Genomic DNA, 13,761 nt, shown 5'->3' on the forward strand with positions numbered 1-13,761 from the left:
TGTCTTTCTATCTATTGCTGTATGTACTTACCTGTCTGTCTGTCTGTCTTTCTATCTATTGCTGTATGTACTTACCTGTCTGTCTATCTATCGCTGTATGTACTTACCTGTCTGTCTGTCTGTCTGTCTGTCTGTCTATCTATCTATCTATATACTTACCTGTCTGTCTTTCTATCTATCGCTGTATGTACTTACCTGTCTGTCTTTCCATCTATCGCTGTATGTACTCACCTGTCTGTCTGTCTATCTATCTACTTGTCTGTCTGTCTGTCTGTCTATCTATCTATCTATCTATCTCCTACCTTATAACTGAAGTTGCAAATATTTTCATTTTATTGTGCTGCTCCACAGAGGCAGATCTTTGGGCTTTCTAATACAATTTCAGTTTTTTATTTAGTGGATTTCATCTATTGTATCCTCAGGCTGCTCACTCAGTAAAAAATGTTGCATTATTGATATCTCTGTGTTGCTGCGAGATGCCGTATCTGTATATGCTGAACACATCATAAGAGTGGCTGACCCCTCTGTTCTTCTTCTCGTTGTCTCATTTCCAACTGCTCCAACACTTTCACTGAGGTTATTTCCCTGACAGAGCACATCCATGTTCTTACAGCCAAATACATAGATTTCCTCTGGGATGAAAGCTTATTGAGAACAATGTCTGATTTGCTTGGTAAAACCATATTCCAGGAATATAGCAGAATCTATGGTGCGTAGCTCTGAAAGAGATGTACTATTTTATAGATCTTTACTTACGATATATCTTTTCATAGACTCTGCCTGCAGTATCCAATACTTTTTGCTGTGTTAACTCCAGTGTTTTTTAAAGTCCTTGTCACCCTCAGTCAGCATTTACCTTAATGTATCCAGCAGTGGGCCTGGAATATGAAAGCTATGTAAGATGTTTTCCGCACGTTCATAAAAGCACCACAATAGGATGCATGCGTTCAGGCATTAATCAGCACACAAGGTTCAAAATGCAAAAGGCTGTGATGCTGCATTCAGCAAACCCAGAGTGAAGAAAAATGATACAATTTAATGTCAAATCTGCACACAAACCTCATTCAACATGCAAACAGAATTTACAGAAACATTGTACAGAATCTGGGTTTGACTCTATGTGGAGCCATTCCAAAAACAAATAAAAATGCATTTTCTGGAGGACTTGTGTTGTTTCTGAATTGTCCATTTATGGATACAACTATTTCATAGGATTTAATGCCAATGTGGAATTTTGGAATTCCAACCCTGTTTCACGGAATCCATGAGAATGTGATTCATTACATCATACTTTCCAGAACATCAAGGTCATTCTAAGGCAAAAGAGGCGTTTTTTTTTTTTTTGAAATATGAACATTGAGTGTGTGCCTATTTGATTATATACTGATTTATGGCTAATGGGTTAAGAGCAGAAGACTCACTGTAGGGTTTATATGGTACTGAATATGGCTATGCAGCTTGTTAGTATAGCACGAACCATTAATAATAATCAGTTCAATGCAAAAATGTTCAACAAAGCATGTGATTAATTGTGTCAACCCTTATGTTGCCTTAAGCTTTTTGGATTTCGACAGAAATTACGATTATTTAACCAACAACTCCTTTGTACACATAATATTCCCACATTTAATGAATGAACAGTATACAGTATCTGAAATATAAAATGTCAATAATATTTGCTTCCAACGAAAAATAAAATACAAAGTTCATACCCTGACATAAAACTTGCTTGGCTACATGATGACACGAAGAAAGCAAAACGGTGTACAGCGTTTGCTTTTAGCAAACTTTCTGGTAGCTCCAAAGTCACCAATGGTTTTCAAAGATTTAATACAAAAACACCCCACAAAAGTATACACAACTGACATGATTGATCAGTTACAGTGCGCAAAACAAATGAAGCTTTGTAAAATGATGTGAGTATGACTGAGAGTTTGACAATAACACATTAATTGCAAAAATGTCCTTCAGGTGCCGTTATGTTGCACTTTTTTCCTTCTGTTTCCTTTTCACTGACCTTTTGTGAGAGCTTGTCCAACAAAATAAATTGTCCATGGTCCATTATGCTGTGCTCTGATTGTTTCCCTTGATTTCCATGGAGACCCTCTCCTTGCGTCCGGAGTATTCTCCGATAAAAGAGCCGTCCTCGTTGAAGTGAGCGTCCTCGTCGCCGTAGTCCACCATGCTGTCTCCGCTGTCCCCTCCTTTCAAGTCACCATTCAATGAATGCTGGCTGCTTTTCAGTGGTTTCTCATCATTATCACTGTGTAAGACATGGGAAACATAACTGAGTTTGGCTGTCTTTGTCTTTGTTATGTTTGATTGGTCTAGTGCTAAACCAGTACCTTCCTCTAGTAGATATAGAGGAGCTAGATAATGTATCATTATGTACTCACTCACATCATTTGTTCCGAACCCATTTAAAAAAAAAAAAAAATTTTTTTATAAATAATCATCATGCAACTATTTCCATACAATTAATAATGACCTGCCAATCTCCAAAATGAATCCAAAAAAGCATAATAAAATATACAATTAGCCCAAATGAGATAGACAGTCCATATGTGCATTCAGTTTCAATTATACACAATACTGTATAAAAGTTTGGGGTCAGTAAAAACAAAACAAAACAAAAAAAGTTAAGAAATTAATAGAAAGGTAAGAAATTAATACTTTTATTTAGCAGGGATGCATTTAATTGATCAAAAATCACACTAATGTTACAGAATGTTACAGAAATTTTTTTTCTAAATAAATGCTGTTTTTTCTACTCATCAAATGCTGAAAAAAATGAAGCAAAAATATAAAATAGATTAACATTAACATTGATATTAATAATACACGTTTCTTGAGCACCAAATCAGCGTATTAGAATGATTTCTGAATGATCATGTGCCACTGAAGACAAAATGACTGCTGAAAATTCAGCTTTTAAAATAGACTACATTTTATAAAAAAAAAAAAAAAAAAAAAAAATATATATATATATATATATATATTAAAATAATAAATAATTATATTTATTTATCAATAAAAATTATTTTAAATTGCGATAATAACTCACAATATTACTGATTTTGTTACATTATTTTTGATCAAGTAAATACAGCCTTGATGTGCACAAGAGACTTATTTCAAAAACATAAAAAAAAAAAATCTTACTGACCTCAAAGTTTTGAACGTTAAGTCTTCTAAAGTCATATGTAAACTTTGTGTGAGGAAAAAATTAGAAATTTAAGTTGTGCTTTACTTATAATATAATGAGGAGACTGTTTAGCCCTTGTTTGTGCCCACAATTCAATATCAAAATGTGTTTAACAAATAACAAATGTACTAACTAATGTCGTTTTAAAGTTGATTGTTATTCATTTTGACAAAGGGAATAATTTACAATGAATAATGACTTTGTCTGTTCCTTACACAAATCTACTTGTCTTCAGAAGGCCTGAAATAGAAATAATATAAAACAAAACATTAAAAGAACATCCAGGTTTATAACTACAGTATATGAGGGTGAGTAAATAATAACAGAATTGCCATTATTGTGTGAACAACTCCTTTAAAATAGCAACAGAGAAACACTCCAGCATAACAATTCATTCCTGTTTCAAACACACAGTGCATGTGCCTATGAAACCACCAGCCCCACACCCAATGGAAGGACTGATATCATAGAAATATTAAAACTTATGCGATTCTGAAGGAGGATGGGTGCATTTGAGCATGCATTATCTTCACTCAAACTGTGAAGCTCATGCATTCACACACTGTTTGACGTCTGCATAAAACAAGCCTTGTGTTTCAAATAGCGGAACGCAAGACACCGAGCCAGGCACATCTAGAGTTCAGCCTTCATCATGAACACGTCTCGGATAATCTGCCTAAAATATTTCAGATTAATAATTGTCACTACAAACACAGTTCTCAAAGAGATTGCTATTGGATCGCCGAATGAAAGAAATAATGATTAATAAAACAAGAAACGCATTTAATGCTGGCCTCAAGATAAGTGTCTTTCAACTAAACCTGATTGTTTACCATCATCTTACTGTGTAATCTTTTGTTCGCTCGATCTCAATACAACTTCATTTAAATTTTCACAGCAAAGCCATTGTTTCTAAAGTGCTACATGTGTACTAGCTACTCACTAAGCACCACATGAAACAGGAACACATCAGTGGCATTGATGTGTGAACAACACTGGTTTTGTTGTTATTGTTTAGCACATACGTGTGGTGGTTACTTTAGCTTGCTGCACGTCCAGAGCTCAGGCTGGTTTGGTGCTGGCTTTCAAACCAAAGAAAAAATGCACAAATTACAAGGAAACAGTGTCAGAGGCTACCGTCATTCTGCCACTATGTGTGCAGTAAATCCTGGTAGTGGTTTGAAATACCTGTATTCACAGAAGGTATCATCATTTATGCCCTGGGACTCCAAGTCGGGGTGCAGGTCCTCTTTCTCTTTCACTGAATGAACAAAAGAGAGCCTTCTAAATTTAGAGAGACTGTGTGTGTGTGTGTGTGTGTGTGTGTGTGTGTGTGTGTGTGTGTGTATACACTATCATTCAAAAGTTTGGGGTTGGTAAGTATTTTTGTTTTTAACAAAAGTCTTAAGGCTGCATTTATCAAAAATACAGTAAGAGCAGTAGTATTGTTTAATATTACGTTAAAATACATATTTTCTAATTTAATATATTTTTTTGCTATTTATTCCTGTGATGGCAAAGCTGAATTTTAATTTAGTCTATTAATTAGTCTAATCTTCAGTGCCATATGATCCTTCATAAATCATTCTAATATGCTGATTTGGTGCTCAAAAAAGTTTCTTATTATTATCAATATTGAAAACAGTTGTGCTGCCCAATATTTCTGTAATATTTATTTATTTATTTGGAAGACAGTAAAAGTATGTATTGTCACATTTGATAATTTGAAAGCATACTTTCTTAATAAAGGTATTAATATCTTTTTAAAAAAAAAATCTTACTGGCCCCAAACTTTTAAACAGTGTGTGTGTGTATAACGTGCATTTAATTAATCAAGAAATTAAGAAATTATCAGGAAATGCTGTAAATAGTCAACATTTCCTTTACACACATACATATATGTACCTAAAAGTAATTTAAGGTTAGCCTATAACTACATTTCATACCAGCTGTTCTGTAAACTTTTTTCATACATTAAGATTATTATTATTAAAATTGTACTGCATCAGCAAGCACATCTGCAAGTTAATTTTAACACATGTAAATGAACAGATCTGGCTCATGCTGTTTCTGTACAGTAATTAGAAAAATTTCACAGCTGTATAGGTTACAGCAATTTAGAAGAACAATGTTATTGGGTAGAACCTTGAGTCAAACCCAATTTGCAGTCCCCAACGAAGATGTGCAAAATGTTCTAAATGTGACCCTGGACCACAAAACCAGTCTTAAGTGTCAATTTTTCAAAAACAAGCTTTCCACTGATGTATGTGGTTTGTTAGGATTGGACAATATTTGGCTGAGATACAACTGTTTGAATATCTGGAATCTGAGGGCGCAAAAAAATCTAAATATTGAGAAAATCGCCTTTAAAGTTGTCCAAATGAAGGACATTAGCAATACATATTACTAATCAAAAATTAAGTTTCAATATATTTACGGTAGGAAATTTACAAAATATCTTCATGGAACATGATCTTTACTTAATATCCTAATGATTTTTGGCATAAAATACAAATTTATAATTTTGACCCATACAATGTATTTTTGGCTATTGCTACAAATATACCCCAGCGACTTAACACTGGTTTTGTGCTCCAGGGTCACAAATATAAACGCATTAACATGTTTCATGTGCTACTGTGATGATCGAGGTGTGAATGTGATATACAATGTTTTTCCGTCTTACTTTCAGTGTGTTTTTTACTTCTTGTTAAACCTTTTGGCTTTTTTATTCTTAAAAGAAAATCTCCAGACAGTTTAGACATTTGCAAGTGTTTTCTGACTGCTATTTAGCAGATTCAGTTCACATTCACAAAATAACTGCAATTTTCTGCAGCAACTGATTTGTTTCATTGTGTGAGAGAATACCTGAGTACTTTCCGCCTTTATTTCGGTTCACAAAGCATGCTATGAGCACTATGAGGGTGAGCAGAGCTATGGCACACATGAGCCCGATGAACCAGCCCTGGTTGGAGATGCCTCCATGAATACTGGCCAGACCTGTGAGAGACAAAGCATTCTCTTAGTTTGACATTTCCTGAGGACACTTCATTGAATGTTGACATCCACTGAGAACATCTTACACTAAATGAGAGACACCAGGCAAACTCTAGAATGGAAATGTGCAAATATTAATATTAAACTGCCAGCCTGCATGTCTAATTACTCAATGGCAGAGGCTGATAAAGCATAATTCCTTTTATCAAATCCACAGAACACATGCTCTGGGATGGACATGAGGCACACCACGCATGACAATTTGATCACAGGATTTTGCTCGGAACTCTTGATGAGATGGGAAAAGAAGAGAAAAAGACGATTTTGCTTTGCATTTCTGTCATCTCGGTAGACTACGTTCTTCTCACCTTTAGCACTGGTCCTGATAACGTCTTCAAAAATACTAGAATTATCAACCCAGCTTTTAGTCATAAGACGCACTGTGTATTCAGTCCCAGGTTCGAGCCCTTCAATGATGTGGAAAGTCTTAGAAGAATTTAGCGCATCAGAAATCTTCCAGTTACCTTCACCTACAGGATGTACATAGTGGGTGAAGTGGTGTTAGTATACTAAGAAACCTGTACTATATATACACATAATTATGTATATGGGGGGAGGTAAAAATATTATGGCTGCCAAATTAACATGTTATACATTTAAAAGTAATACTTTAAAAAAAGTAACGCAATTGAAAATTGAATCTATAGGTATTTGTAAATTCCATCAAGATTATATGTAATTTACTCAAAAAAAAAAAAAAAAAAAAAACAGTTGACAGCCTTAATAAATATATTTTATATATATATGCTATAAATTATTATCATAAATCTATATATCTACTTCTAAATCTATGATAATGCTCTAAAGACAAATCACTAATGAACTTTTATTTTTGATTGAATTTACTGTGACTACACAAACACTATGGAGAATTTAGACAAGAGTGAGAAATACTATTGAAACTCAAGGTTAATTTATAAGAACAAGGATGGAGAACAGTAAGAAAAGCTTACGGTTGTTCATAAAGGCAACATATAACTCTGACTCCGTCTGCTCTGTGCCTGGAATCCAGCTGATATTTGCAAAGTTGTGACTAACTGAGGTGCTAATATTCAACACAGCTGAGAAAAGAGAAATGACACAGAGGGTTAGTACTGTAAATGACATGAGGAAGGGTTGCTTGTTAGATGACTTGGAGAAGAAAGAGTGCCTTCTTTATTTTCTTTACATTTGATGTAATATGTGAACTTTGCCAGACATCACTTCAACGAAATTATGCTTACTGGCCTAGCCATAATTTTTTGACTTGTAATGCATTTTCAAGTTGCAATGCACTGCAAAAGAAAAAGTTATTTCAGTAAAGGCCCATTCACACCAAGGATGATAACTATAAAGTTATAGTTTTAAAAATCATTCTAAATTTAAAAGAATACCAGAGTCACCGCAATTATAGCAATAACAGAACAGAGAAAGGATATGTTGGTATTTTTTTTTTTTCCCAGCTGATGAACATTAAAAACATTGACAGCCAATCAGAATCCATCCTGCTTTAAATTACTCAAGCTTTTACAGTGGCAGACAACAGAACTGCAGCACATGCTTATAATAAACAATGATATTGTACATGGGTGTGGATGCTAATATAGTTATCGTTATAGTTTTCTTTATCATTTTAGTTATTGTTCTAGGTGTGAACGGTCCTTAGCACTGTCCTAACCAGGTGTGAAACCAGAGAAAACAATAAAAGCAAATTTTCTATGTAAAGTTTTTTACACATCCTGTTTTTAAGTAGTTAGCCCCGCCCACAAGGAAATGTGATTGGTTTCCACATAACAAAATATTGTGCAGCTTCATGTCAACTTGGAATTATCATAATAATAATAATAATAAAAAATAAAAAAAACATTGAGTTGTTCACATCCTCAGATGAAATAATGTGCTTCAAATGGAAATCCTCATAATAACTAATTAATTAAAGGGGTCATATGATGCGATTTTACAAGCTCTTGGTGCATAAAGAAGATCTGTAAAGTTGCAAAGACTAAAGTCTCAAATCCAAAGAGATATTCTTTATAAAAGTTAAGAGTCAACCACGCCTACCTAAAACGGTTCGTTCTAACACGCCCCCACATGTCTACGTCACAATGTGGGAAGATTTGCATAACGCCGCCCAAATGTTCACGCAAAGAAAGAAGGCTTAAGTTCAACCCAAATATTCAGATGTGTGCAGCGCATTTTATGGAGGACTAGGACTGTTTCCTGGGAGAGTATAGCCTACAATGCTGGTGTCTGTTTCTATAAAGTGGGGCAATTCCAACTTTGCAAGGACAGTCTGGCGCTTCTGACTCACAGCCTGTAAGTAAATTTTCATATTTAAAGAATTTGCCACTGACGATTCAAACGCGAGTTTTGAGCAGTGTAGAATAGCGCTTGATGTTTGTCATTTCTCCGATCACAAATGCAGACATGGTTTTATGTTTACGCAGCGCGATACGCAACGCAACGCATAAAAAGACAGTATAAGTCATTATAATCACCCATTATGTCCCCACTGGATGCAACAAATGCCTCGTTTATAATGGGTTTTAATTTTTTTGTCTCGTCGCTCCGGGAGACGGCATCACAGTACGGTAAGGGGCGTAACATTTCCGTCACATGCTTGAGGTATTCGGCCAATCACAACGCACTGGATAGCTGGCCAATCAGCGTACACCTCGCTTTTCAGACCGATGAGCTTTGTAAAAATGGCCGAGCTTCAGAAAGGCAGGGCATAGAGGAGAAACAATAATGTACATTATGTGGAAAATTATGTGTTTTTTAATACAGATATATTTTAATAAATAAATATATTTTACTAGTATATGACATAACCATTGAAGTAAGAAATGCTGGAGCGCCCAAACTAATGCAAAATAATTACCACTTTGACAAAGGCATTTTTTACTACTTAGGAGCTCATAATTACTGTAATTTTGTCATGTGAACAATAAATGTGTTTTGATTGGCTGGTAGTTTGTTGCATTGCAGAGCATTGTTACTTTCATTGTGGTCAGACTAATTACTTGTCACTGGAAACCCAAGTGTCGCGGCTGGTTAGGACACAGTGTAAAGAAATTAAAGTGATGGGATGTCAAACAAATGGCAGATCTTCAGATGATAGAATGAATAGAAGAGTGTGGGTTAATTTCCATCAGAAACATAGCTGCGAGTCTTCTGTAATTAAATGACCAATTAACGACCTGAAATAATGATGTGCTCATTACACTGGGCGAAATAAGTAGAAATAATACGAGATAATTTTAGACAGAGTCGCAGAGTAGTAATTACGCAGTCACTAAATTCTGAGAGCTGCAGAAACACCTGAATACAGCGTACACTGTTTCTATTCAGGAAGCCAAAAGTATTCGACTTGGACAATTGCTACCTACATGGCGTGCCACCGGAGCTATATCAATCACAGATAACTTGTGTTTTCATCACCCTCAGGTGTAGCAATTAGGCAGACTGTTGTCTGCTGTCAAAACTCATTACCACACATCTCAATTACACAACACCTCTCCCATTGGGCAAAACATGCAAATGGAACACATTTATTCTCAGGCTCTTTTCAGGAATCCATCTGCACTGAAGGACTGCGGCTATCCTCCCCATCGCCCCATGCTTGAATGATATCCTCTAATCGTGATGCGTTTCCATCCACACTGTTATTGTAGAAATTGCGTTAATCATCGGTGCGGTGTGACACCTTTACTTGACATAGAAATGGTGCTATAAATATTGAGCGAGCTAGCTGGAGGTTTGTCAGTCCACATCTGCTGCCACAGTGGGAGGGAGGAAAGCTCGTGCCACACAAGTCCTGCAAGTCTAGTCCCGAAAGCCACTTTTGTGGGAAAATTTAGCAACAGAATTTAAACGGCTTCTTCTTATCCATTTAAAAACCCCTTCTGTGCTTCATCAGCACTATTCCTCAGTCCTCTGATAAGTCCCAACAAATCAGACCTTGACACTTCATCCATAAATACACTACCGTATGGGGTCAGTAAGATTTTCATTAATTTTCTTATTTTAAAAATATCTATTAATACTTTATTAAGCAAGAATGCATTCAATTGTGACAGTAAAGACTTGAATTGTGTTATTTATCCCAAAATTATATCACAGTTTTCAAAAAAATATTAAAAACTGTGACAATAATAGGAAATGTTTCTTGAGCATCACATCAACATATTGGAATGATTTCTGAAGGATCATGTGACACTGAAGACTGGAGTAATGATGCTGAAAATTCAGCTTTGTAGATTACATTTTAATATATTAAAATAGAAAACAGCTGTAATAATATTTCACAGTATTACTGTTTTATTGTATTTTTGATCAAATAAATGCAACTTAGGTGATCATATAAGAGACTTCTTTCAGAAACATTAAAAAACATCTTACCAACCCCAAACTTTTGAATATGTTTCTGTTATTACAAAACTGAATATTTGTAGAGTGTACTAGCATAAAAGCCCAAATTGTTTCTTTTTTTTTTTTTTCAGACTTGTTTTTGTGTGGTTTAGTACCTATGGAAGAAAGAGTAGCATTAGCCACAGGGGAAACAGTGGTTTTTCTTGGAGGAAATAGTGAGCCGGATTTTCCTGAAAAGAAAGACAGTATTTTAAATGGTTTGAACTATTTTAAGGCAGTGATGTGGCTAAGAAAGCGGTAGCCATGTGATGTACTAAATGAGCGGGTGCGAAATGAAATATAAAAATGGTCTGTGTTAGTTGAACCATAGCATTATGCAAGAAATCTTGTGAATGGATTGAATGGGATTAAATGGAATCAATCAATTAGCTTCAGCTACCAACATACAGTAGAGAAGATGACAGGTCAGTAGTGAGATTTATCTAATTTAGCAACCATCTATGGAAGACGTGTACTGTCAGCTAGACTCACACAAGGACAGGGCAAAAATAAATAAATAAATAAATTAATTAATTAAAACAGCATTATGCTGTTATATGAAAAATAATTGAGTACACATGCATTTTCAAGATAGAGTCCTACAATACAATACAGCTACGATTTTATCCTCTAGTCTAGTGTGTTAGCTATTTCTAGTGCAAAGGAAAACAGAAGACTTCATACTGATGTTGAAAGAGGCCACATCTGTTGAAGCTGGCAAAACAAAAGCAATAAAGCAATGAAAAAGACATTGAGAGGACGACAGAAAGACACTGAAATCACGACAACTTTAGTTCATAAGACGGCTTGTTTATAAGACAGCAGTGCCTGTTACCGAAGCATTAAAGCGAGAATGCAATAGCAAGAAGCTTGGAAAATTCCATTCCAAAGTATTTAAAAATACGATGTCATATTTTTAAATGTCACACCAGAAATATGAAACTATTAAAGAATGGGTTTGAAAGGCATATTTTATGTATCAAATGGAAATACCATGGTATGTGATATATATATTAGGGAAAAACTGACAAATTCTTTTAAATGGTATTTGTATGGAAATTAAGGTATTTCAAAGAATGTTTCGTGGCCAAAAATAGAATATTGCCATGGTAACATGTCCAGAAATACATGGAAATACCATGATACTTTTAAACTGCAATTGTAACTGAAATATACAAATGCAAATAGATAAACTGTACACTTAAATGTGTATTTTGGATGTTTTCTTTCCACTAGTCTAAAATAATACATGTTATGGATGCAAACTAGCCCAAAATCTCAAAACTGACCAATGCATGAAAAAAAAATGACTGTAGTATCTTTACTTAAGATAATTTTTTTGGCAGTATTTTTGTTTGATATTGTATATTAGACATATTAATTTACTATGGTATGTACATGGAAGCCAAGCTACTTCAAATAATACAATAGTTTCACCACGTTTCATGGCCAAAAAACATGGTATTGCCATGGTAATGTGCAGAAATATGATATGAAAAATGATACTTTTAAAATAAAACATTATCTATCTTATACTCCAAGTTGCACTTAAATTAAACACTTTTTACTAACTGTATTTGAAATCAGCTAATTTTCTTGATGCATGGTCATGTTTAGGCAGTTGTTTGCCATTGACACATAAAGATATCTCCCCTCACATCAGAGCAGTCATTTGTTTTCTTGACTGTTTTCTATTACTCTGCCGAATACTGGAATTATGCCTTGGGATTTTCATCTCGATCATATTTCTTCCGTAAACACAACTTCCTTATGAACCCTCAGCAAAACGGAAATAAACAGCACTTTATCAACAATCTGCTAACTGCCGATGATAAGTATGGTGGCTTGCACCATTAATCATGATAAATGTGCTGTAAATTCACAGTTGTGTGTTTTTTTCTTTTAATATATTTTTTTGATGTTGATTAACAACTTATTTATATGTCTGTATTAATAGCAATCCAACATTTCCATCCCCAAAGGCAACATATTATTTCTTCTTCCTTTTTGCAGGCAAGCTTTTACCCCCAAATCAATAAGCGCTTGGTCTTCCAAGACAGTGATTAATGCAGCCCAGTTGCACACTGTTATGATATTGTTTAGCTGTAAAGAAATGCTTAGATGGGCATATGAAAAGCTTGGTGAGATGGGAGGTCGAAATAATGTTCCCTGCATTCGCCGGGTCGATGCCCATAACAGCAACTTGGTCATCCATGCCAGAGAGCCAGATTTCCTGTCCTTTGGAATGCCACAGGCTGACTCCCTTGAGACGCCCCCACACCTGAACAGCTGCCACTCGTACTCACTCGCTTCAGGGACAGTGGTGCGCTTCTCGCTGGCAGCTGGTCCGCAGCCCACACGCGTGCAGCACCGTAGGTAAAACTTATATTTGCTCAGTGCTTCCAGATCCTGGAGGTGCAGCTTACTGCTGTCAGCAGAGATGTTGAGGGTCGTCAGAGAACCTAGTTCCTCTGTGTCATTTACTAAACAGGAAAAGGAAACAGAGCATGCTATCAATGCAAGGTATGGTACATTTCTAAACAAATTAATATAGTTCTACACATTAGAATCCCTGGATGATCACACAGAATATAAACAAGAAAGAAAGCTATGCAGCAAAGCGACATGTGTTCATCATGTGTTATGTTTGGTCGCTCAGCTGGACTGGTAGCAGGAAGGCCATGTCATTGAAACGCCAGAAGTGTTTAGTGAGCCAGAGGTCAAAATAATTTTTTTTTTTTTGGACAGTCACAGACACAGACTGACAGTCTGCACTAGGATTGTCACAATACCCAAAATTTGGTAGTGGACAACAATAAGGTTGTCATAATACTATGTCTTATGGTATGATGCAAAAGTATCACAATGTTATTGTGTGGACTACGTCGTGGCTATTTTTTTATTACATAATATATAAATAAATATTTAAACATTAATTGTATTATATTAATTATTTTGATATTTTACAAATAAAATATGAATACGCCACTGAACACACTTCTTTAATTAAGTCAAATATGAATAAATCTATAAAAAAAATGCAAGTTTTTCCAAGTAAGTATTGGTAAACAGTCAGCAATAGGCAACAAAGAAATAAAATAAGGCTAAAC

General features: G+C 35.1%; 1 protein-coding gene across 7 annotated transcripts in view; it reads right to left on the reverse strand.

The window, feature by feature from the left end:
• Positions 1-993: 993 nt before the first annotated feature.
• The window catches only part of LOC107680707 (neural cell adhesion molecule L1-like protein), a 56,444-nt gene continuing 43,676 nt past the window's right edge, over positions 994-13,761 (reverse strand). For 3 of the 7 annotated variants that reach the window (XM_016476732.1, XM_016476734.1, XM_016476731.1), the window contains 7 exons: positions 12,958-13,134; positions 11,336-11,365; positions 7,216-7,323; positions 6,571-6,732; positions 6,074-6,205; positions 4,394-4,466; positions 994-2,263 (listed from right to left, as the gene is read on the reverse strand). In XM_016476732.1, coding sequence (XP_016332218.1) covers positions 2,062-2,263; positions 4,394-4,466; positions 6,074-6,205; positions 6,571-6,732; positions 7,216-7,323; positions 11,336-11,365; positions 12,958-13,134 — 884 coding nt within the window. In that variant the 3' untranslated portion in view covers positions 994-2,061. Of the gene's footprint in view, positions 2,264-4,230; positions 4,288-4,393; positions 4,467-6,073; positions 6,206-6,570; positions 6,733-7,215; positions 7,324-11,335; positions 11,366-12,957; positions 13,135-13,761 lie in introns of all 7 variants that reach the window. The other 4 variants (XM_016476737.1, XM_016476736.1, XM_016476735.1 and 1 more) reach the window with 3 other exon arrangements.

This window comes from Sinocyclocheilus anshuiensis, unplaced genomic scaffold, assembly GCF_001515605.1.
Source record: "Sinocyclocheilus anshuiensis isolate Anshui unplaced genomic scaffold, SAMN03320099.WGS_v1.1 scaffold396, whole genome shotgun sequence".
NCBI lineage: Eukaryota > Metazoa > Chordata > Actinopteri > Cypriniformes > Cyprinidae > Sinocyclocheilus > Sinocyclocheilus anshuiensis.